This window comes from Biomphalaria glabrata, chromosome 15, assembly GCF_947242115.1.
Source record: "Biomphalaria glabrata chromosome 15, xgBioGlab47.1, whole genome shotgun sequence".
In the NCBI taxonomy this organism is placed as follows: Eukaryota; Metazoa; Mollusca; class Gastropoda; family Planorbidae; genus Biomphalaria; species Biomphalaria glabrata.
In genome coordinates this window covers 22,288,225-22,312,554 of record NC_074725.1, presented here as the reverse complement: position 1 = coordinate 22,312,554, position 24,330 = coordinate 22,288,225, and the positions used below count along the sequence as shown (strand labels likewise).

Genomic DNA, 24,330 nt, shown 5'->3' with positions numbered 1-24,330 from the left:
ATAATGTGTGTGGTAATAACATGGGCGTAGCCAGGATTTTTTTCGGGGTCCCCCCCCCCCCCCCCCGCGGAAACAAAATTATATATATGTGTGGCTGTGTACATAATTAAGCTATATTACATTCTGACCCTTTCGGAAGACGTTTATTGTGCCCTATAATAGGTTCTTCCTGGAATTAGTGGAAAACTTGTAGACTTCCCGCCCTTGCTAGCAAGGGGGTATGGGAGGAGCTCGCAGCTCTCCCCCAGCGCGGGGCGAAGCCCCTCCGCCGAGCATTATTTCTGCGGAAAAAAAATTATATATATGTGTGTGTGTGTGTACATAATTAAGCTTTATTACTGTGACAGGTTAGCGAAAGTGACGTGTGTCTGGCTGGTTTAATGTCTAGGGGATGATTATTTTTGAAATGATCACACACCAACTTATCAGCATATAAATCGGGAGCAGGCACACATAGAGACAAGCAATGAAAGAGAGATGCAAAGTTAAAAATTGAAGAATATTTATTTACATAAATATTTACATAGAAGAATAAAAAGGGGGAGGGTTTGCATCTATCTCTAATCAATACTATATTTAATCATCACTCTTGCACTTAATAAGAGAGTATGTCACTTTGTCTTCTGAACTTAGCTGGTTGTCCTGCTTGGGTCGCAGCTGGCTGTGTCCTGGCTTGAGGTTCCTCAGCTGGAGGTGGCGCTCTAGCGGGTGGAGGGACGCCGGTGATACAGTTCTTGTGGAGTCTCAATCCAAAGTTCTGATATCTGTAGCGGGCACAGTAGGGCGGGTGGCCGGATACCGTGGGCACAAGTGTACTGCGGGCAGAGCTGATCTGCCATGGGCAGCGTAGTTAACAGGATAAGTCCAGTGAGTTGCGAAGTTCAGGCGGAGCTATGACGTCTCGCACAGACTCTGGGTCTATAGGGACGTCGTGCCTAATGGGTTGACAAGTGGACTGTCAAATAGGCAGGCAAGTAGAGCCGATAGCACCAAGTAAGTAGTTGAGTAGATCCAAGTAGGCAGTAGATGATACTCAATAGCAAGTAGATAATAGTGCAGTGCTGAATAGCACTAAGTACAAAGGCAATAGGCAGGTAAATAGGCAGACACCTGAGGGGGGCTGCGGATAAATAAAGACAAGTTAGGACATGTCTCTCGTGCATCTTATCGATGCCCTCGGCTGAGGTGCACTCGTTAGATTGGTAAATTGCTTTTGAGTACAATAGGGAGATTGTGGTAGAGGGGATTTGGAAAATAGATGGCTGATAATAGCATTATAAAAGTGTACATAAAAGGGGTAATAATAATCTCAAATAAACAACACAAGTTGGAAGAGAAAAGGAGGGAGGAGAATGGACGGTGGTCAGCGACCATAACGGTTTGTTTACATACGACCGTCGGCCGAGAACAATGGAGTGCTTCAATGGGGAGAGCGTCCATTCAATATATGTATATTTGTACATCTTATTTTATTTCCTTTATCTCGGCTGAACGCCATAATAATTTTACTAGCGCACTAACACTGCGCTTAGAGAAGATATGTGAATTATCTCCCCTTTTACTCATTCTACTTTGACGAGAGTTGCGCCCCTTATCCTGTGGTAAGTGATCATTTAGTATTAAAATCTCACCTAAAATAAACAAAATGAAAGCAAAAAATCAGTCAATGAATTCCGGTTTCATTTCGGGGGGGGGGGGTTGAGCCACAACCCCCCTGGCTACGCCCATGGGTATTTATGTAATCTAAGTAATGTCCCTTTACTATAGTATTAGAGATATTATGTCAACATACCAAGCATGGTACAAATATGCTTGTTATGCACGTTAAAAAGGCAAAAAAATATTCCGATAAAAAATATTTTTAAAAATAATAATTTTCCGACGGTCTTAGGTTATCTCTGGCAATTGGTCATTCGACCCCCAAAGCCAAAGGGATCGCGACTCACTGGCTGAGAACCCCTGGCATATGCGCTGGTATTCTACTATTGGGCCAAACAAAAATGATAATCATAGTCATATCTAGATCTAGATTCTAAATACATTGTTCAGTGAAAGTTCATCGAAAAGGAAACAGCTGCAGGTCGACGCATGCTCAGTAACAATGTTTTGATTCCTTCAGGAAATGGAGTACGAGAGTTCTCTTGGACTTGGTATTATTTTATTTGAGAGCTATATCTAATTCAAAATACATTCTAGGCATAACTTAGTAACTTAGGACATAGATCTGTATTAGAAATACAATTCTACAATACATCTAGAATAGGTTTTTTAGAAACTATAAAAGTTATTTTAAAGTATGAGAAATATTTTGGTAAAAAATGAAATACTGTCTAACCTTTTTACTAAAGTAAAGTTAAAAGTAGTAGTAAAAAGTCTTAAACTTAATTTGACTTAAAGAAAAGTGTCTTGTGTGTTGTCTACACTCAACACTGACTCTAGTCTCTACACTAACTTTAGTAACAATACTCTACTACATCTACAAAAGTAACACTGTCTTCTACAGTCTAAGTCTACAGACAGTACTCTCTCACTCAAGTTCCCAAGTCTCATAGTACTGATACTGATACTCATACAATTACACTACTCATAGTCAACTCAATTAACTCAGTGTCTGACTGTCTCACTCTCGCTACTCTGTGTCTGTGGACTATTAAAATATTATTATTATATCTATCTAGTTAATATAGTTTATACTAGATCTAGAATCTAGACTATATATAATATATAATAATGAATAATATTAATATCTATATTATAAATAAAGTAGAATGTGTGGTGTATGTATGTATGGATGGATGTTACTTATAGACATCAAAACCGCTTGACCAATCTTGATAAAACTAGGCAGGAATGTTCCTTGGGTACCAACTTAGACCGTAGTGTATGTATTGTAGCCCTAAAACAAACTTAAGACCCTCAAAAAAAATATAGTTGTCCGACTCTATTACAGCTACAGTATTTTATGGATCTAGGCCACGTCTACAATGTTGACATGAGAAAAGATAGAAAGGATTTAGACCTAGATCTAATTTTAAGAAATACACTTTGCGCAGATAGTTTTTTACTTTGACACATGAAAATACAAAAGAAGATCCATTGATTTCATTATATACTAAAATTAACCTTCAATTTTGTGTTTCAAAAGCATTTTTTACATAAATTAGTTCCTGATATCTGTGACTACAGATTTCCTGACGAACATTCTTTCATTAGACAATACCGTAATGAATCGCATACTAAATATTAATTCGTTTAATTGTTTACTTTATAATCCCATCCCTAGATCTAAAACTCTAATTCAACTCTAATATGATAAAACTTCTAACGCACAGATAGTTTTATACTTTAACACATTAACATATTAATTAAAGTCCATTCATTTCATATTTTGATCAAATAAACATTCAAATTTGGTTTTCTAAAGCTACATTCGTTTACGAGAGCTGCGAAGCAGAGTTGAGATAGGCCTAGATCTATATTCATTCATGAAACGCGTACTATAAATTATTTCGTTTAATCATGGAACTATACTAATGGAACACCAGCTTCGAGTTTTTTACAAAGCCAAAGAGAGTCGAAGTGCCGTCGCGCATCATTTTTGCGCATGGTGCAATGTGGAGAAATCCATGATGATGCCAAAGAAGAGATTTACTCCGTCAGTCCCTTGCAATGGGTGTAAAACTTTCGTACACTCTATTTGATTAGATGTGTAAAAACTTCATCCATTTTCTGACTATCTGATATATTGGATACAATTTTCCCGAATAAGAGATCGTCACAAAAGTTATTTTTTTCAACCACCCTATAAAATGCCACATTTTTTCAAAAAATTAGAATCTAAATTCCAAAAATACAATCTTTCAGTGTTTCTGTGTTTGGTTTATTTACACTAAATCTGGATGAAGACCTGTCTACCGTTCCTCTAAATGCGTATTTGTTACGATATACTAAATTGCATGAAATAAAAATAAAAATAGGAGGCCTAATACAGTTTTGACACTCCAAGCTACGCATTTCTAATCGTTTTTTTATTATTATTATCGAAAGGACTAGGCTATAGGCATACATGTCTCGTGGGAAACAAAGAAAAAGTTCATCTCGGTAATATTGTAGCCTAAATAAAATGACCAAAAAAAAAAACTATAGCCTAATCTAAAATGAAATAGATCTGGAGCTAGATTTTCTTGGACGAATGATACAAAATAAGTATAAATAATAAGTCATAGTCATATGAATCTGATAGATCTAAAACAAATACTGATAGTCATTCATTAATTAATTATTAGAATTACTTGACTACCAACTGGGTATTTTTATTGCCAAAATACAATGTATTTTATGTGCATTTATTAAAAACAACAACCAAAAATTAAGCGCTCGACGCAACTAGATCTAATATTAATAATATAGATTCTGGTTCTAGATCCAGAAAGCTACTTCTCTAATTCAGTTTTCTAGTATACTATAATATAGAGTCTAGATCTAGACTATGTGTGTCACTGTGTTATGTGTGTTATATTGATTGTGACTGTAACTTGACTCACTAGAATTCTAGATAGATTCTATAACTTTGATTCACTCAGTGTGCACTAGATTCTATATCTAGACTAGCTAGATTCTAGATATTATAGTATCTAGATTAATCTATAATCTAGAGTAATTCTAGAGTCTAGTCAATATCTATAATCTAGTCTAAGTCTAGTATTAGTATAGTATTGTAGTCTTTATATTAATGGTCAGTATAGAAATAGAATAGGGTGTATCCAGTATAGATAATATGCTAAAGAGCTTTTTCTTTTGTGAACTTAAAAGAGTAAGTAAGGCTTGAAAGATGAGTTTATGTTTAGGCATCAGTTTACCTTTACTAACTTGAATAGAGAAAATTTCATGGTAGCTATTGGAATCTGAGGAAAATCTGTTGGAAAGTGCTTACACACACCAATTCCCCTACATTTTAGCAGCAGAGAAACTGAATTTTCACCGATCAGACAAATGACAAAAAGCTTTTTTTTTTTTTTTTTGCAAGTGATATAATTAGACTTGGGACTGCATACTATACTGCACTTATCCTTACTCTTTGGACTTAATGACATTGTTATTATCAAAGCCAGAGCTCAGAATGTCCTGATTTTGATTTCTTTAGGCTTGCATTATTATTAAACCTTTTTATTGAATCTTGAGTCTCATTGTTTTTTCTCCTCTTGCGCTTGCAAACCTCACAGATCTTCTATTAGAAATATATATTACATCATACTAAGTTTCACTGTGATACCCATGTTGACATCTGATGATCTAGAATCTACTTAGTTAACTAATACTCTCTTAGGTATTATTAATGAATATATGAACTCCTATCAACTTGAAATGCAAAAAAGAATATATATATTGTTTAAATACAATCATTTGGGAGAATATAGAGGGTCTCAGTACCACCTACTTCTATGGCTATACAAATCATTGAGTGTAAAAAATAAGATTCTAATTTTGCTCTGCCCTAGTTGCTAAGTTTGTAAATGAAAGAAAACAAACATATTTAAAAATTTATTTTTCAGTGAATTTTAGCACTTTTACATATGAAAGTGGTCCCCTGGAATTTGAGGATTTTCCAATAACAAAAGGCCCTGCCTACATACTTGGACAGAAGTACAATACCCGTGAAGGTACTAACTCATTTTTCTTCATATTAAAAAAATTCTAATATTAAAATTGTATAAAAGAATTTCAATTTGAATGTTATTAGGATATGCTACAAAATTAATAATGTCTATAGATCTATAATCTCGTCATTCATTTTGTTAATAAAAATAGATAAATATGTTGTTGAATAGTTGAGGTAAATAATCAAAGACATATATATATAAAACAAAATCTGTGTTTGACAGAAAGAGATGATTTGAAACATGATATCAAGTCTAGACTCTGGATAACTTACAGGAGAGGCTTCCCAAATATAGGTCAGTGACATTTCTCTTTGCCTTTTTTAAAACCTTTTCTTTTCTAATAAGTTACAAGTTAAGTGTGTTTGAACATTGTCACAAATTTGAATTTGAGAGATTTTGTGTGAAGTCTTTTTTTTTAACTTGTTTCTTTATTGCTAGTCTATTGTGCAAAAGAAGTCAAGTCTTAAATAGTTTGAGCAAAAAAAAAGCGAAACTAGATATTTGAGTGTGAGGTTAATTTTCATGTAACATATTGTAGACTCCAAGCCAAAAGCTTGTGCAATTACTGAAGTGGTGTAATAAAAAAATAACTGGATTGATCACACTTACAAAAGATGTAAACAACCATGTTATGCAGTTTCTGAAGATAACAACATAGGCAGAAAATGTATTGAAAAGTTAAGTTAAGGGCTACATTTAGTGAGGCTGAAGGCTTTATAGGGAGCAGATTGAAATGTACTGGATGAAATGGTAGAGAAAAATAACTTTATTCTGTACCCCTTCTTCACAATTTCTTTTTTCTTTCATTCTTTTTTTTTTTAAGAGGTGAAACTATAAAATCTAATCTTAGATCTTTGTGTTCAAAGGAGGCACTGGTCCATCATCTGATCAAGGCTGGGGTTGTATGCTGCGATGTGGACAGATGATGTTGGCACATACGTTGATACTTCGACATCTTGGACGAGGTACTTTTTTTTTTCAGGCTTTATAGTTTTAAATTAGTTCATTCTTTTTCCCCAAATTTAAAATGAGGATACAATGGTCTAACAAACAGAGAAGTAAGATCTTTTGAGTACTTAGTTACCTTACAGGCTAGAGGTAACTACTAATAGTGAAATTGCGTAAAAATCTCTCCAGACAATGTCAGTTATTTGAATTATTTAAATTGTGAGTTATTTAGCAGTGAAGGTCATCCCAGAAATAGATTTACTGTATTGAAATCTGAAGACTCAGAATCTATTGATATTATGTTTATAATTCAAATCCTTTTATTAGTTGAAAGATGGGGGTCATGCTGAAATGTCTGTGGGAAATTTAGGGTCAGTAAAAAAAATATGCATGCTACTTTTATACCTAGTGTAGCACAAGGCTACAAACCAGTCTAAATTCTATCGATTGCTCTTATTTCTCTCCAACAAAATAAGAGAAAACATTTTTTTATTGTAAAAATTAGACTTTATTTAATAACAAGATGTACATAAATCTTTATTATCAGAATTTCTGAAAAAAGTTTCAAAACAAGGTTCAATAATAATTTTTAAAATAAAAAGGTACAATTTGAAAGTACATTCACACAGCTGTAGCATCAGACTTGATGAAATAATAAAACATTAAGTCTAACAAAGCTTTACATAAGGTCATTTACTCATACAAATTCTTACCATAATACCTGGGGTGCCAAAAAAATGTAAACTCTAGACTTTTCAACGGTTTTCTTTTCCATTTGTCTTATCTTTATGTATACCACCAAAGTTGTAAAGGGCGTCTGTTGTGCTGCTTGCTTGCTTTGAGGATTAAGATTTGACTGTATTGTGTTTCAGGTTGGAGGTGGAAGCCTTATGATGTCCAAGATGACAAGTACTGGAAAATATTGAAAATGTTTGAAGATAAGAAGTGTGCCATCTATTCCATTCATCAGATAGGTCAGTGCAAGAATTATATTCCATTTCTCAGATAAGTCACTGCAAGAAATATATTCCATTTCTTAGGTCAATGCGAGAAGTAAAGTACATTTATCATATAGGTCAGTGCTAGAATTTTTAAAATGTATTTTTAACTTTTTTAAGGGACCATTCCTATTACAACAATATTTTTTTTTTTCTTTAGTGACATTAAACTCCTCTCCTTCCTTATTTTCAAACTATTTACTGCAGGTTTAGAATTTCTATGTAAGTCTCATTATTTTTGTAATCTAAATTTACTTTTTTACTCTCTGCAGATAGACATTATGTTTTCTATGTTCCTTGAAGGATTTATTTTTTTTTTTTTTTTGTAAAAAGAAAATGAACACTAAAGAGCAATGTGGTTTCTGTTAGTCACCTTCACCTATCCCTTAGTCCATGGAACTGTTGGGACATCATCCAAGTTAAAAACTTACCCCAAAAAATGTACTGTTATAGGTGGCTTTTGATAACTATTGAAATGTTATTATTATGCTAGTTATATAACAGTTTTATCACAAATTGTGAATCTTCTTGTTAGAGACATTCTGATAATGTTTGTAAGCATTGAAAAGTAAATTTTTATTCAAGATCTGTTAAGATCTGTATGTTCATGTAGATTTTTCTTCAGTTCTGTAGAGGGTGTTATGTTTTCAGCATATTTATTAACTCCCTTACCTCATCACAAGCTTTGTTAGTATTCAAACTCCTAGCTTTGAGTTCAGCTGTTTCTGGCTGTATTGCTCTGTCACCAATAGACAAAATATTCAAGGTGAATAAGAAAAAGTAATTCTTTTTTTCCTTCATTTGAGTGACAAAACTTTTGTTTTCTCATTTGTGCAGCTTCTATGGGGGAAGCTGAAGGGAAAGCCATTGGTCAGTGGTTTGGACCCAACACAATAGCTCAAGTGTTAAAGTAAGTCATTGGTTTAGACACTTCCTTCTTCTACCCATGCTACTGTAGAGATAAATTGATACTTATTTCTAATTTAATTCAAATTTGTTTGTTGAAATAAAGACCTGTCTAAATGATAGAAACCAAACACAGACCTGTTTTAAAGTCAAGATAAAACCAAACCTAGACCTATCTATTCAATTTAAGCCTCCCAAACATGTTATAAATAACTTTTTCTTTATTTCCTAACAGACGTATATCTGTGTATGACAACTGGAGTGACCTGGCCATTCATGTAGCTTTAGATAATGTTGTAATATTAGATGAAATACGTAAGTATTTATAACTCCTTTTGTTGTTTATTTTATTCCTGTTAGTTCTTGTTTTTCATCTGAATCTCGTCTAGCACTAAAACCTTTATGTTGTATAATCCTAGGTTCTTTATGCAAGACCTCAGCCAAGCCTAGCACATCTCAGCAGCCCAGTGAGGAGGGTTTAGACTTAGGAAACAATATTCACTTCTCTGACTTTGTCAACGCTGACCCCAGTCATAAAGCTGGTCCACCCAAGCCAGGTCCAGTCGTCGCCTGGAAACCTTTATTGTTGATCATTCCTCTGCGCCTTGGATTGACTGACATTAATCCAATCTATTTTGAGTCTTTAAAAGTAAGATATTAAATTGGAGAAACTGTTTCCTTAAATTTTCTTCATGGTTTTAAGATTTATAGAAAAACAAACAATTTGGGTCTAATGGACTATTCAGACCTGGCTGAAATGTCAATTTTTGAAGACAGTTTTTGTTTTATATATTAGATTTCATTAATAGTAACATTGAGTTCAAATGTTTGCTACCCACATTTAAAAGAACAGAGGTGGAAATTTGACTTGATACTTCTGTGCTTCATTTTCTCTCCCAGACTTAGAGCTGACATTTTTTAATTGCTAACTAAAGAAAAAATGTTCCGAAAAATATTTATCAACCATATTAGAGTGGGCTATTGTTTTCTCTAGAGGATAAGGTTAAAGAAAATACTAGTTCTTATTAATTTATTGATCTGAATTGTTTTTTTTTTTTTTTTTTTTTTAGAAATGTTTCACTCTTCGTCAATCTGTTGGTATCATTGGAGGCAAACCTAATCATGCTCACTGGTTTATTGGCTACGCAGGTGAGACATTTAGACATTGGAGGAAGTTAAGAGAGAGGGAGTTGGGTGCCACCAATCATTTTAGTCCTATTATACTCCATTAGCTTATTGCTTCTCGCACTGGGCTGGGAGATTTACTTAAATTGTTCACTTTTTATTTTTATTTAAAAAAATAGTAAAAAACAATAACCAAAAAGACATTAAGATATATACATATATTATTGTGGCATAAAAAAAAATACTTATACCAATCATTTTCATTCATGATTTTTATTGTATTTGTAATTTACTTTCTAAAATGAATGGCTGTCTGGCCATGTGGTATGCACTGTAGACTGTCATCTTGAAGGTCTCCGGTTTAAACCCTGCCTGCCACCATCCCCGCCATCTTGCTGGAGGTTTGGGCTAGATGAAATAATCCTCAATTATTCAATTCTGAAGGAACATCTGAACCATGTAAAGCAAACAAAACTTCTGTCATCCCGTCATTCTACTTGTATCCCAGTCTATTTATTCAAATATGATTTTAATCAACAGACGATGAACTTTACTACCTTGACCCTCACACAAACCAGAATGTTGTCGATCTGGAGGATAGGGAACGTCAGGCAGTGGATGTCAGTTACCATTGTAGCACCCCTCCCTCTAGGATGATTTTCTCTAAACTTGATCCATCTATTGCCCTGGTGAGTGACAGCATTAAAACATGTTCCTTTCAGCATCAAAACATGTTCCTTTCAGCATCAATAGATGTAGGAAACTGATGACATATGTTTGGTTTCATCTCTCTTGGAATCCTGTTCCCTCTTTTTTTTTTAACAATACCTTTATTCAAGTCAGAACTTCATGGAGGGATTTGGGTGGAACCTTGACATGGATCTCAAAAAACAGCTCTAACGATTTTCCTAGAAATTTAACAGTTAATGTATATTGCTGAGAAAAGAATTACTAGCTTATTGGGCACACTTGGAAAACTCTAGTTTGACCGCTGTAATTTTTTAGAGTAAAAAAAAAAAAAGAAAGAAATGAAAGTTTGGCTAGAGAACTAGGTATAGATCTAGATTCATGATCGGTTTTGAAAGGACCATGGCATTTGGGAAAAATCCTAATGTAAGGTATTATTGATTTAAGAGTTTTCTCCCATGTCTGTCTAACTTTTCAATGAAATTGGTTAGGATCATCATCTATTTACCTCTGATCTACATACCACATCAATAGGATTCATTTAATCTCCAAAAGCTCTTTAAGTTACTTTAAACTATCTGCTTAGTCCTCAATGGTATTTTCTAATTTAAATTCACAAATGACACACCACCCTTACTAATTGCACTAATAATTTAATATGATTTTCTGAAGTGTCTTGTCATGTTCTATTGTTTTGTTGGTGTTCAAAAATGACAGAAAAGAATGAATAACCTTGTTTGACCTTGCCTAAACTAATCTTCTTGTCTATTATTTTAAATTAGTCTGCTGATTAACCTGTCATAAAGAGTTAAAGAGTGTAGAAAGCTTAGAGATATTATGTATTAATAAGATGAAGCCGTAGATGCTTCTTTATTTAGTTGAAACCTGGACTATTAAACAGCCCAGTACCTAGTTCTTATCTTTTTGGTGTATATGAATGTAGCCCAATATGTGGTGTGACACACTTTGTCTAACAAATGATAATGAATTCTATGGCATTGAAGGTATTTTTTTGCATAGCATCTACATGTTTCCATTGTTTTCATCTTGAGGTTTTAATCTTTGAAAGGTGATCATTAGCAAGACCTTTGGAAACAACGCTACATCTATACTATTATTTATAATATCCTTATTAAGAAATAAATTGTTCCTTTTCCTTTAAATCTGAAGTTTAGTTATTGACCAGTTTTTTTGTTTGGTTTGGTTGGCTGAACGCTAAAGAGGGCATGGCCTTGAGATTTTTATTTACATCGGTTAATGCCAGGCATTCATTCGGAGTAGGATGGACACTCCAGGCCCATCCTAACAAACAGATCAACACTTACAGTTATACTTTAGCAAGACATAAATTGTGTACATGAGCCATTCATCAGAAAACTAATATGGGAGTAGTGGTGGCTGAGTGGTAAAACACTTAGCTTCTGAACCCGGGGCCCCTAGGTTAAAATCCTGGTGAAGACTGACATTTTTATTTTCTCTGAGTCCACTCTAAAGGGTACCGGACATTAGTTGGGGAAAAGTAAAGGCTTTTGGTGGTTTTGCTGGCCACATGACACCATTGTTAACCATGGGCCACAGAAACAGATGACATTTATATCATCCCCCTATAGATCGTATTGCATTACTACATTGATGAAAAGTTCATTTTTTAAATATTGTTAATTGTCTAGTTTTTAAATCTTGTGTGATTGTGCCTTCTGGTAAATTCTTGTCAATGTTTTATCAATTCTTTTGTTCATCTTTGAATTTGTCATTTTTCAATTCTTGTAGTTCAGTCATATCTTCATTTGATTCCTTTGACTTTTTTGTCTATGAGGACATTGCATTCTTGACTTTCATTTGTACTTTCATTTACCTCAGTTGTATTTTCTTTTGTTTCCTTAGCATCAGGTTACTTTCATCTCTCACATATTGTGGCTTCATGATTTCATTTGAGAAGTAATCTATATTTTTTCTTCTGCTTCAATATGAACATACTGCATAATTTTGTACTGCCTCATCCTTTCTTCATCATCTTTTATAAGCCAAATTTCATCTAATTGTGATTCAAAAATCTTTTTGTATCTCTTGTAGCCTTTGTTTTTCTAAATCTGTTCTTTTTTCTTCCAATTTGGTTTCTTTCATTCTTCTTTTTCCTTTTGTTCATCCTCTTTTCATTTCTTTGGACTCTATGTTCTTAATTCATGTTGAGGAATGCAGATGGCCTTTGCTAAAGCAAGGATCTCTTTCAGTCTCAGTATTCTTGAAGCCATGTCAAATTAATTCCTTTGCTTGAGTAATAGAATAAAATCTATATGTTGAGGAATGCAGATGTCCTTTGCTAAAGCAAGGATCTCTTTTAGTCTCAGTATTCTTGAAGCCATGTCAAATTAATTCCTTTGCTTGAGTAATAGAATAAAATCTATGTTTTATTTTATATCGCTGTGTCAGGCATAGATGATATTTATGTCGCTGTAGAAGTAATACAAGAGGCATACAATAGTTATAATAATATTTGTTATGATGCCATGTCAGGCCTATAAACTTTATTTCACAGTGCTACTGGAGACTTATATTGTTGAATAATATTTATATTATATTTGCCGTGCCAGGCAAGAAAAATTATTTTCACAGTAGATGTGTTATGTCTACTGAAGACAAATGTAAACGAATGCCACTGAAATACTTCTGGTCTTGTCCACTGTTTCAATTTAATAGAGAATCAAAATGGCTGATTCAATTTTAAATCTAGACTTTCACCTTCAGATAGAGAAATGATGTGAGTATTTACTGACCATATCTCACAGTAGACTTCTGATTCCAATTTAAAGAATGTTGCCTTGTTGATTAAAGACTTTGGATGATACAATGAAAAACACTTTTTTCTTTCTTTTTTTATCAAAGGTGCCAATTGTCACGATGGGTTTGTGTTGATCAGACGATGCATTTGCATAGATTTTAGTTTGAAATGTTTCAATTTTGTATAGTTCTCTCTTCAGGACAATTTCTGATCATTCAAACAATATTGTGATACTGGAGATACTACTTTAAAATATCAATTCAAATAAATACAAAACATTTATTCTAGGTCTTGGGATCACAATGATGATAAACATACTTCATAAATATACAATACAATTTAATTTCAATACATTTACTTCAGTCTCTGAGGCCCCAAAACCATTAATGCTTTCCCTCTATAATCTACGTCTTTTCACTTCATCTTGAGCCATCTAAGCTATTCCTCATTAATCTTTTGAATCAAAGATAAGCCTTATTAATTTAAAAAAAAAGACAGAATTAAGAAGTGTATGGAAAACTTATGGAAACTTCTTAATTCTGTCTTTTTAAACTAATAAGGCTTATCTTTAAGTCTTAAAGATTAATGAGGAATGCAATATTTCCCTTGGCTATGCACTCCTACATATTTTGCCACATCCAGGGCAAGCATAACCATTGTACGCCGGTGGTCGATTAAGATTTTCTTTTCACAGTCTACATCTGTTAACAACTTTCAGCTGCAACCTTGCTACGCAATTACTCTGTTCTAAAATAAACCAGTGAAATAATAAACTAGCTTGATTTTCAAAAATCACCTTGAACACTTCAGTTCCCTGACTGTATTAATCCAATTATAACGCTTTCTTTCTTAACTCTCAGGGGTTCTACTGCAAGGATGAAGAAGACTTTAACAATTGGTGTCAAGTTTTTAGTAGTCCAGTTCAAGGTTTTCGACCAATGTTTGAGCTGCGTAAAGAGGCACCTACGGCTTGGTCTTATGAGGAGGTGGTGGCTCCAGTGAAAAAAGCCAAAAAGCCCCCACAGACAACACCTTTTTCAGGTAGGAAATCTTGATTGCTAAGAAATGTCACTAAGTCGATTGAACATCCCAAAAAACAGTCCTCTTTGAGGTTTTCAACCCTACTTTAATTTTTTTTTTTTTTCAGTTTGGTTAGAACTTTTTGTGCAAGGGGTTTAATTGAGCCCATATAGATTTTTTTTAAATTTAAATTTTCAACCTCCTTCTCCATTAATGCAGGCTTTTAATTGAAAATGTATTAGTTTGTTTAGTATTCAATAAACCTTATAGGCATTTCTGAGGCTAGATTTTTTTCTTTTACTCTACCAACTTTAGTGTATTAGGTCATTAGATTGTTTTATCATTTTAATTGCCAATAGTAAGAAAAATAGTTCCCCTTTCAAACCATCCAGTGTATAGGTCAGATGATGTAAAGGTCATCTGTTTCTATGGCCCACTGTTAATGAGGGTTTCATGTGCCCAGCACAATGACCAATCACCTTTACTCCCAACTAATGTCAGTTACCCATTAGAGCTGGGTGGACTCAAGAGTCACCCTAAAGTAAGAAACATATTTGTATTTTATTTTTACTTTTTTAAGTTTACAAAGTCATTTACAGAGTTTGTGTTTTTATATTTACAAACATCTAGACCTTTTCTGTGATGAGGTCTCTTCAACTGGAAGTAATAATGATGAGGAAGAGTTTGAGTTTCTATGACCTACTGACCTGAACGTACCCACCGAGCTTTCATCTGTCAATGTCACAGCAGTGTGCCTGTAGGAAAATATGACAGACCTTTGCAACTTTTTTTATTTTGATTTCTTGATTTGTCCAGACCTGGGTTTAATATTTGACCAAAAATAGAATGAAACTTGCTCTATGTGTTTGTGTCTTGTACAGTTTTAAGGCTTTTGGAAGTGAGAATGAATCATTCAGAACAAGCATTTACTGAAGTCATAAATTGCGTATGTCCTATTACACAGGGTGGCCCAAAAGTAGGTTTACAGTTATCACGCAGACTAATTGAAAATTTGACACTAGAACAGAGGGGAATTTGGTTAGACCTGTTAAGATATATATAAACAAATGAATCTCTCAGATGCTGAAAATGTCCTCCTTCATCATTGCAACATACTTCCAATCTCTCTAGACTTTGGCACTCAGGGCGGCACTGTAAACCTACTCTTGGGCCACCCTGTATGTGTATCAAGTGGTGCTCTATGTGATAGCGTGTAGTGTGTGTGTGTGGAGGTAGGTTATGAGATGTGTATAAAATGAGACCTATGTGATAATGTGTCCAGGCTTTGAGGGAAGGATTGTGTGGCTAAATGTTTTTACTTTGTTCATTCTGCTTCTGTTTTGATGATCAACAGACTATAATAATATCTGTGCAATAAATCAGTGGCCTATACTGGTTGGACTTTGATGCTGATAAGTCTTGTCTAAGCAATAGTCCTAAGGTCACTGGCATTTTAGGGTAATTTGATTCTGACCATAAAGACATGTCAGATCATTTACCGAAACATATACAGTACAATGATGACATGATCCTCAACTGCCATAATATAAACCAAGTCTTTATTAGTAAAATTATTAGAACCTAAGAATTTTTTTATATTTATTTATTGCTGCAGTGGTTCTTATCTGGTGATGGTCAGATGCATAGCAACCAAGGCACTAATAGGTTCATTGCACCCAGAACTATAACTAATGTGGACCCACAGGGACTATTGAAATAGAGACTTGTTTCTTTAAATAAAGATGTAGAAGCTTTGAGATTTTATAAGAACACTTTGAAGATTTAATTTATGAAATATAATGATGCATATAAGATATTGTGTTTTTTTTTGTCATCTCAACCTTATAGTTTCTTGGAAAGGGGCACTATTCTTGAACACAGGCCTATTGGTACTTGCTACTGTGGGTGATTTATTTTAACAACATAGACTTCGCTTGTAGTTTTTGAAAAACATTGCAAGCATTATGTTGTTGACTATAAATGCCACCAGTTTAGAATCATTAAATTGTTAATATATTTTGTGTAACTTTTTTTTTTCTTACTTGATGGAGATTTAGCCAGTTTGGACAAGTTGATTCCAATACCTTGTCAATAATAGTGCTAGAAAATAAAATTTCATCACAATTTTTAAATCCTAAGGAAATTTATATATATATTGGCAAACATTTTTTTTTCATACCAATGTTTTCGGTGTTGAGTTGTTCAGTACCCCTTTACCCCACAATAACAAAAAGGGATGCATCCTTTAAGGGTTTAAACAATTATAAATTTAGAACCAAAATCAAAAGTGCAATTGTTTTTTTTTTTACTTCTAAACACTTCCCTGTCCCATTCTTAAATTTACTTCTATTTAACTGAGGAAAAAAAGAAACTGCTTCTGAATAAAAATTGAGACTAGTGTTACAGTTCAGCTGAAACACTAACTATAGGGTCGGAGTTATTTCACTTTGTTAAAATTTGAACTTCTATCTTGAAGTTGATAAATTTTGTGTGTGATTAGTTACATATTGTACAAAAACAAAATGTTAACCTTTGTTGAACTCTTTTTGCCATTTTGTATCAATTTATGTCTTGGAAAGTTGGCACCTAGCTAGCCTGAAAGTTAAGACTAATAGAATTTATACAAGTAACACATGTGCTTTTGTACATTTATGTGACTAGCTGGTGTTACTTGTCTTGTGTGATTGATAGTGGGAACAATACTCATAGCATGAATGTGGAATGGTTGCTTGAAGTGTGGATGCGTATTAGATGTTCTTTTGTGTCTAAGATATAATAAAAGATACTAAAACAAGTTTTCATGTTTTTTTTTTATAGTAATATTTTTTTTTTATCAAAAAGTATTTTAAGCTTATAAAACATACTGCTTCTTTCACTGAACCTTATAGAACTGCCTTGCCAAAACAGAGTAACTCCCAACTAGCCAGAAGGTGTAACAGCACCAGGGACCAAGTTTTTAAGAGAGAAAGTAGTGAATTAAAATATGTTGTTCACTTGTCTTTGTGAGAGATAAACAATTAGATAGAGCCATCGTTTGTCTAATACATGCCTAACGGCTGTCTGTGTCGGCTCTATCGAAAGTTGTTAGTGAACGGATGCTGCGAGGGTGGGGGAGGGGCTAGCTGGAGCTTGTGACCTTTGACCACTGGGGTGGTAATTTGCATACGGGCGAAATGACTCTGGATCAGAAGAATGTTTTAATGGACATTCCGATGGTCTAGAGGCTAGTTTCGCTTGGTGCGTTATCGCTAGGCGGTGGTGTCGAATCCAGTGTCACAGGTTCGAGCCTCGGTCGGCGCATGCCCTTATTTTCGTAGCATTTTAATTCACTACTTTCTCTCTTAAAAACTTGGTCCCTGGTGCTGTTGTATGTATCATTTGTTTCAGCACCTAGCTTCAACTCTATGTTTACATTTACCAGAAGGAGATTTGAGTCCATTAACTATAGGAAGTTTTTTTTTAAATTATTTGTTAACATAATTTTCTATTGATCATTTTATAATTGACATTAGTGTCCTACTATATTCTAATGTCCTATTTTGTTCTTGTATTTGCTGTAGTTGCAGTTGATTAGAGTCAATTACCAAAAAAAAGTATGGTTTACTGACCCAATGCCATTTCATTTCTAAAGGAACGTCCAAAACATCAAAGTAATCAATAGAAACAAATTATTTATAATCATTGCACATTTTATTTGAAAAAAAAAACATGACACAAATTATATTCCAATGTCCCTAATAATAATGTAACTTGTGACTATCAGAGAAGTCATGGACAGGTTGAGCTTTCTCTCTAGACATTTCTCCTTTTGATACAAACATTCAGTCCCTTCAATACAATACAATGAACTTATCTTTAAAATAAAAAGATTGCAACAGAACATGTTCAGATCAAGTCACATAATTAAAAAAAAGTTTGTCACAGAAAATTTTGATACCTGTGCTGTATAAATGTGTCAAAAAGCCTACTAGATGATATACATGGACTTAGACAATAATGGAACTACTCAGGGAGCTTAGAGTGGGACCTAGTTTGAAGAGTAGTGCATTCATCACACAACTGCCATTGTCAAAGGTCCAATGGCAATGCACCCAATGATAGACCAACTCATCAGAGAGGTGAGATAAATAGAATAAAACATATAGATGTGTTGACAGAAACATTTGATGTTCAGTTCTACAAGTATTTAACATCCATTGAAGTCCATAGAACATTAATTCTATCAGTAAACAACTAGAACACCTACTCTAGTATAGCAATGTCAACTTGAAAGCAAAAACCAATCACACAGCAATGAACAGTCCAAGATTAAGGTGATGTGTTAAGGCTACCAAAGGTGGGTGGACCTATTATCAATGCCAAACATTTAGCCAAACTACATCCAAGTGAATAACTCAATGAGTGTTACTTGCAGCTCACAGACGGTGGAAAGATCAAAACAATTGTGATGTCAGCTGAGCTTGGTATAAATCTAAATACAACATGGGACAGCAATAATTAGAAACAAACTAGAAAGCTGTAATGAATGGATGAGACTCTAGTAAAATAGTGCTACAATAAGTCAGTACCCTTATTTCCCCTTGAACTATTTATAGATTGTAGCTGGGTACTGAAGTAGTTACACTGTGACCATAAGAACTAACTCACATAGTATGTGTATGTGGTAGACTCAACCAATACAAAACTATATATATAAATATATATATATATATATAAGTTACATGATACTATATTACAAAATGATGTTTAAACCAGAAAACAAACATTACCATTCATAAAGTTCATGTCTAAAGAATAATCAAGCAGCACTTCTTCAGACATGAGTCTAGTCAAAATGTCATTGGACTCTTTCAAGCCAGACACAAAATGAAATAGTGTCATTGACAGAGCATGCAACAAACACAAAGTTCAGCACAAGAACCCAATTTGTTCAAACATTTCTGAATCAAAACAGATGTCTGCATATAGTGATAGAAAGGTCAACCCAATATAAAGTCAGCTCATTCACCAGCAGGAATTCATAACATCAAAAATGTACATTTAGGGCAAACTAATTCTTATTATTATATCTCATGCACACTTCACAAAATGAACCTCTATCTACCCACTTTGAAAAAACAATTATAAAAATCTCTCTCTAGAAAACAGGAAGTCCAACAGTTCACCAGACTCAATCTCCTCATCCAAACATTTTGATTTTTTGTTTAAATAGAAAAATAAATACTGGACTTGTCCAGCCTATACCCTTGCACCACTACTCATCCATTCATATTAATGCCCAGTGTCATGTGACCAAACAATCCAATGAACTTCACAAACCAATTAATACTGAGAACAGAGGCAAACAAGGGAGATAAGAAACAGAATCCAACAACACTTTCCAGTCAAGGGATGCACTTATTTTGTCTTGAGTCATCTTTGTGCTAAAAATTTGTTTAGCAAGTGTCATCATTTAGCAGAAAACATTAGCAGCAGAGAACTACATTACTTTGCTTAAGGTCTGAGAAAGCAAGTTATAACTCATTTCTGCAGTTAGATACAGCACTTTCATACAGCAGGATCTCATTTCCACAAGTCTGAATGGTAGCACTAGTTCACTTTCACTGTAGGAAAGACTGTATTAACATAAAGGGACTTTGTGCGTTGGATGGGAAGAAAAATACACAATAACATGCATTTTTTTTGTGTTCATCTCTACTTGTCCTAATGCTTAAAGGGGTCTTCAAGTTGGTAGGATTCATCTATTACCAAGATATGGTATTTAAAAAAAAGCAGGTATAGTTAACAACAATGATGGTGAAAGTTTTTGTATTGAGATGCAGTAAATGTCTTATGACGACACTAAGTTATGGTGAACTTGAATCTCTTAGATAATGTCTGTAGAGAGTTTGTACATATATATTTCAGAATCTTCCATCAAGTCCAAGTGAAGTCCTACCTTAAGTTTAATGAATATAAAAATTGTGTTCACACCATCGTCTATAAATACAATCATAAAAATATCAAGGATTCTATAAACAACATGCATTCAAAGAACAAGAAACATTTAGGAGCAATGCAGAAGAACAAAACCACTTGGTGTGTATGTTACAAGCAGGACAGATAAGATTATGTTACAAACTATGGTACAGTGTTCACAGCAACTTGGAGACTAGATGAGTTGATTCAGCTGATTCACATCAGCATAAAGAAGTCACCAGCAAGGGTGGCCAGATAAAAACACCAATTAGAGAGGTTACAAAGGCATGTGATTAGGACATGTATAAAACAACAGCTGTTCTGAACAAAATACAACAGATGAACAACATAAGAGTGATCTGGTAAACAAGTTTAGTGACCATTGCAATGGACTGAAGAAATGTGGGGTGACTAAGAATGACTCCTGACCCCAAATGTCAGGTTGTTTTGATCTGATGTCTCTCTTATAAAAAATATTCTTTCTTAAGTTCATAACAGGCTTGTACTCAATTACATAAAAAAGATTAATAGAGTCATAATGTGTTTAACCCAAAGTCAGACAAGAAGGATTCACTTGTACAAAAATACCAAACTGCTGGCAGTCTTGTCAAACTCATTCATATAGTATTTCAGCAGTTGTTCAGAGCTCATAAGTACTTCCCAGTTTATGACTGACCAATGTCCATTTCAACCTTCAATAAATATGAACCAAGAGAGAAATGAACTAAGCAGTATATATACACATATTGAGCAGAGAGATCAATAACCCACAAACATTGTTTAGACTTGCAACATTATCAACCAGAAAATGCTTGAACACAAAACTTGATCTAATTTGGTCCAAATTTTGTTGATAAAGACAATTTCGTCTGAGCAAAGAAATCTATGCTATAATCAAGTGTTAGGAAGTTTGAAGTGATCAAGTTTTTAGAGTTAAATCAGCTAATTAAAAAACAATGCTAATCAACTCAAGTGACAGTATGGGCTGTGTGTGTGTAATAGATATACTGCACTGATTATTGAGTTAGCACTAGAAGATAAAAGAAACTAAAAGCTGAACAATTTCTCAAATATGTCTGTCAACACAATCTCTCACACTATAAAATGACACTCTCACACACATGCATGTAATAGAAAACAATTCTAACTCTTTCCATTGAAAACAAAATCGTATCAACCCTATTCTGTTCTACAGCACTTCTCAGCATAGCAAGCACTTGTTGAACTCTAGGCAAAAGTAATGACATGTTTCAAGTATGAAATTAAAGCACCATTATTAAAACAAGATAATACCTTCCCAACGACTCAAGCCAATAAATGAAACAAAAGAAAAAATGATTTTAAAAATGTGTACAGGATTCACCAAGTCATTACATTATAAATAGATTCCATATTTTACACATCAAGGTCTCTAGCCAAAATAATTCAGGCACCAATGTTCACAAATGCTCAACATAAATCCTTTCATCCACAATCAAACTGCTTCTGAGCTACTTCCTCAAAGCTATGTACAGCTTAACACTATTCTGTGGATGCAAGAATGCATGCATATTCAAAGGTCATAATTTGCATAAATACATGAGATTTACAGGCATAATCTCATAGATACAAACACCACTTCTTTCACAAATTTATATGAAAAGAAAGAAAAAAACAACAACAATGCCACAAGGAACCACTCCTTAAAGTAAGTTTTGCCTAAGGGAGCACTAAGATAAGGTAACAGTTCCAGCACAAGACCAAAATGAATAGATTTTGCTAGTGAGATGAAAGACAAGCCCCCAGCCTTGCATATAAGCTACAAGTTTATCCCTAACCTTGCATACATAGCTACTTATGGACCTAAACAAAACTGCATCTGATGACATTTGAAGTGCATAACCTTCTAGCCCTAAAGTATGATAAGGTATGAGCCTAAAACAAATAGTGGATTCCTCAACAAAACCATCATCACACATGTTACTCAAAAGTTTTTGTTTTTTTTAGTTGAAACAAAATCAACATTTACAGAATCAAATGAACAAAAAATATGATGGAAAAATGTGTTTTACAAATAAATGACTACAAAATTAGAAGCCGAAAAAAAAAATCATTCTAGGGCTCAGTTTAAAAAAATATACCAACAATCAATAACATTATAAAAGATAGCACAGAATGTCTACATGAAGAGTATATCCACTAGTGCAATCATAAATAACATTTCAACTTATGGAACAGTGTAATGAGTCTTGACCAATCTCTATAGTCTCCTTTCTAGACTAGATTGAAATAGATCACCAGTTGGCCAGGCCTGGCTTGCTTAAGGTCATAAAGTAAATCTGGCAGTTGGAGCCTGACCTTACAGATGAAAAGAACACCTGCAAAAGAAAAAAAGTTGGATATTTAGCTCTATATAAAGATAAAAAAAAAACATTGTTTGGAACTAAACTGAAGTCTTTATTTACTAAATTTTCAGAAACAGAAAATCTAAACAAGAAAAAAAATTAATAAAACTGTAGGATTAGAAATCTTTATACCAAATGTTTTTGTTTAGCTCAATTTCATGCTTTTAACTTTCTCACTACACTAAGATCCTATCACTTGCCTGGACCAGTTGGGAAAGGGGAAAGAAGGGAATATCTGGGTCAATGTTACAGTAATTGCTTTTTAAATGCAGAAAACTTATTCACTCGGGCTCAACCCTCCTCAAGTATACCGCCTCATCTGTCTAGTATGATTTTTTTCCCTAGTTCGATACCAAACAAAGTAATTAATTATCAATAGTTGATTAATCGATAGTTGTTTTTTTTTCTGATACTTGTTTTGTCAGGTACAAGAAATGATTGTGCAAAATTTCAACCTGATCTGAGATTGGGTGTGGGAGAAATAACATATTGTTATAACCCCGACATGCACACTGCCATCCAAGATAGTGCAGAAGGTGCGCACTATTAGTGACTAGATTAGAAAGGATGTTGACAGTAGAGTAAAAGAGAATGATTTCTGCCTAAGTCTAGAAGATGCTGTGCTCAAGGAGATGTTCTACATGTGATGTTCTCATGTCAATAAACACCTATATCTCGTTGAGTTGCCTCCCTTCAGTTATTACTCTTGTCACAGATTACATTATAGAATTGTTTGTACATTTCACTTTTGAAAGTAATATAAGCCCTCGACATGAGTCTCGGGATTTAATCCTCAAATTTAGACACTTGACATTCAAGTCAGGATTTACCCAAGGGACGTAATTAGTATGTTTGAAATCTATTGGTTGATTTGAAATTAAACAAAGACATTTTTGAAAAGAGTTAGCGCCAGAGAATTGGCGGTAGTAAGAAAGTAAAGGGGTCGATAAAATAATGTCCTTATAGACAGTCACGTTTCTAAGAGCTCTGTTTGAAAAGCCTTTGTAATATGCTCATTGATTTGTAATTTGTACATAACTGTACTTACGTTGTATTTAATAAAGTTCCAGAGTTTTGTTTTATCAAAGAATCGTCAATTGTAATTCTAGATCGTCAATTTTGTCAACCATTGAATTCTAGTAAAATCCCCGGCATGACAACGCATCGTACCATCCAAATGTTGTTACATCTGGCACCTCCGACGGGACCAATTTCTAAACTCTTCAAAGGAACTTCATTCTTATTTAACGGAGGACAGAATTTCTGTGTTTAACAGGTCAGTTGGTTATCGATAATTCTTTTATAAAGATTTTCGTTAGAGTTACGTTTAACTCACGAAATCCATTATTATATGTAATTGGCAAAAGGAATAAGACCAATATACATAATAACTGGCAATATAAAAGACCAGTAAAGCAAATAACTGGCAGTATAAAAAAGACCAGTAAATCAAATAACTGGCAGTATAAAAAAGACCAGTAAATCAAATAACTGGCGTTATAAAGAAGACCAGTAAATCAAATAACTGGCATTATAAAGAAGACCAGTAAATAATCATTTGTGCAGCACAAAGTAAACAGAAGACCAGATTTAACCAACTGTTAAACCAGTAAAAAGTACATCGGCTCAATAGATCTAGATATTCAATCATACAACTCCAGTAACTACAAGTCTACTGTCAAGAATTTATTAGCAAATTGAGGCTTCAAGAACTTTGTCACTAGATCTATATTATTATTATATCTGAGATAAAGCCAAAATCCAGATATTGAACATTTTGCTCCAATACAAGAAACTAACAAAAAAATTAAATATGGCTTCCAGCTCTAGAACACAACGACTCCAGTAGTACTTCTACTGTAAAA

At 33.9% G+C, this 24,330-nt stretch overlaps 2 protein-coding genes across 7 annotated transcripts in view; one reads left to right on the top strand and one right to left on the bottom strand.

Moving 5' to 3' along the window:
- The first annotated feature begins 2,057 nt into the window (after positions 1-2,057).
- Positions 2,058-16,917, top strand: LOC106066489 (cysteine protease ATG4B-like). 2 transcript variants are annotated; one of them, XM_013225536.2, is made up of 12 exons: positions 2,058-2,150; positions 5,553-5,660; positions 5,883-5,954; positions 6,527-6,625; positions 7,481-7,582; positions 8,444-8,516; positions 8,748-8,827; positions 8,932-9,161; positions 9,583-9,661; positions 10,178-10,326; positions 13,964-14,144; positions 14,754-16,917. In XM_013225536.2, exons 1-12 carry the CDS (start codon positions 2,123-2,125, stop codon positions 14,819-14,821), a joined length of 1,269 nt encoding a protein of 422 aa, XP_013080990.2. In that variant the 5' UTR covers positions 2,058-2,122; the 3' UTR covers positions 14,822-16,917. The 2 variants fall into 2 exon arrangements, with proteins under 2 accessions (XP_013080990.2, XP_055867713.1); XM_056011738.1 differs by lacking the exon at positions 2,058-2,150 and adding an exon at positions 4,795-4,813.
- Positions 16,918-17,791: 874 nt separating this feature from the next.
- Positions 17,792-24,330, bottom strand: part of LOC106066488 (misshapen-like kinase 1) — a 122,601-nt gene continuing 116,062 nt past the window's right edge. For all 5 annotated transcript variants that reach the window (XM_056011730.1, XM_056011731.1, XM_056011732.1 and 2 more), the window contains one exon: positions 17,792-22,438. In XM_056011730.1, coding sequence (XP_055867705.1) covers positions 22,355-22,438 — 84 coding nt within the window. In that variant the 3' untranslated portion in view covers positions 17,792-22,354. The remainder of the gene's footprint in view (positions 22,439-24,330) is intronic.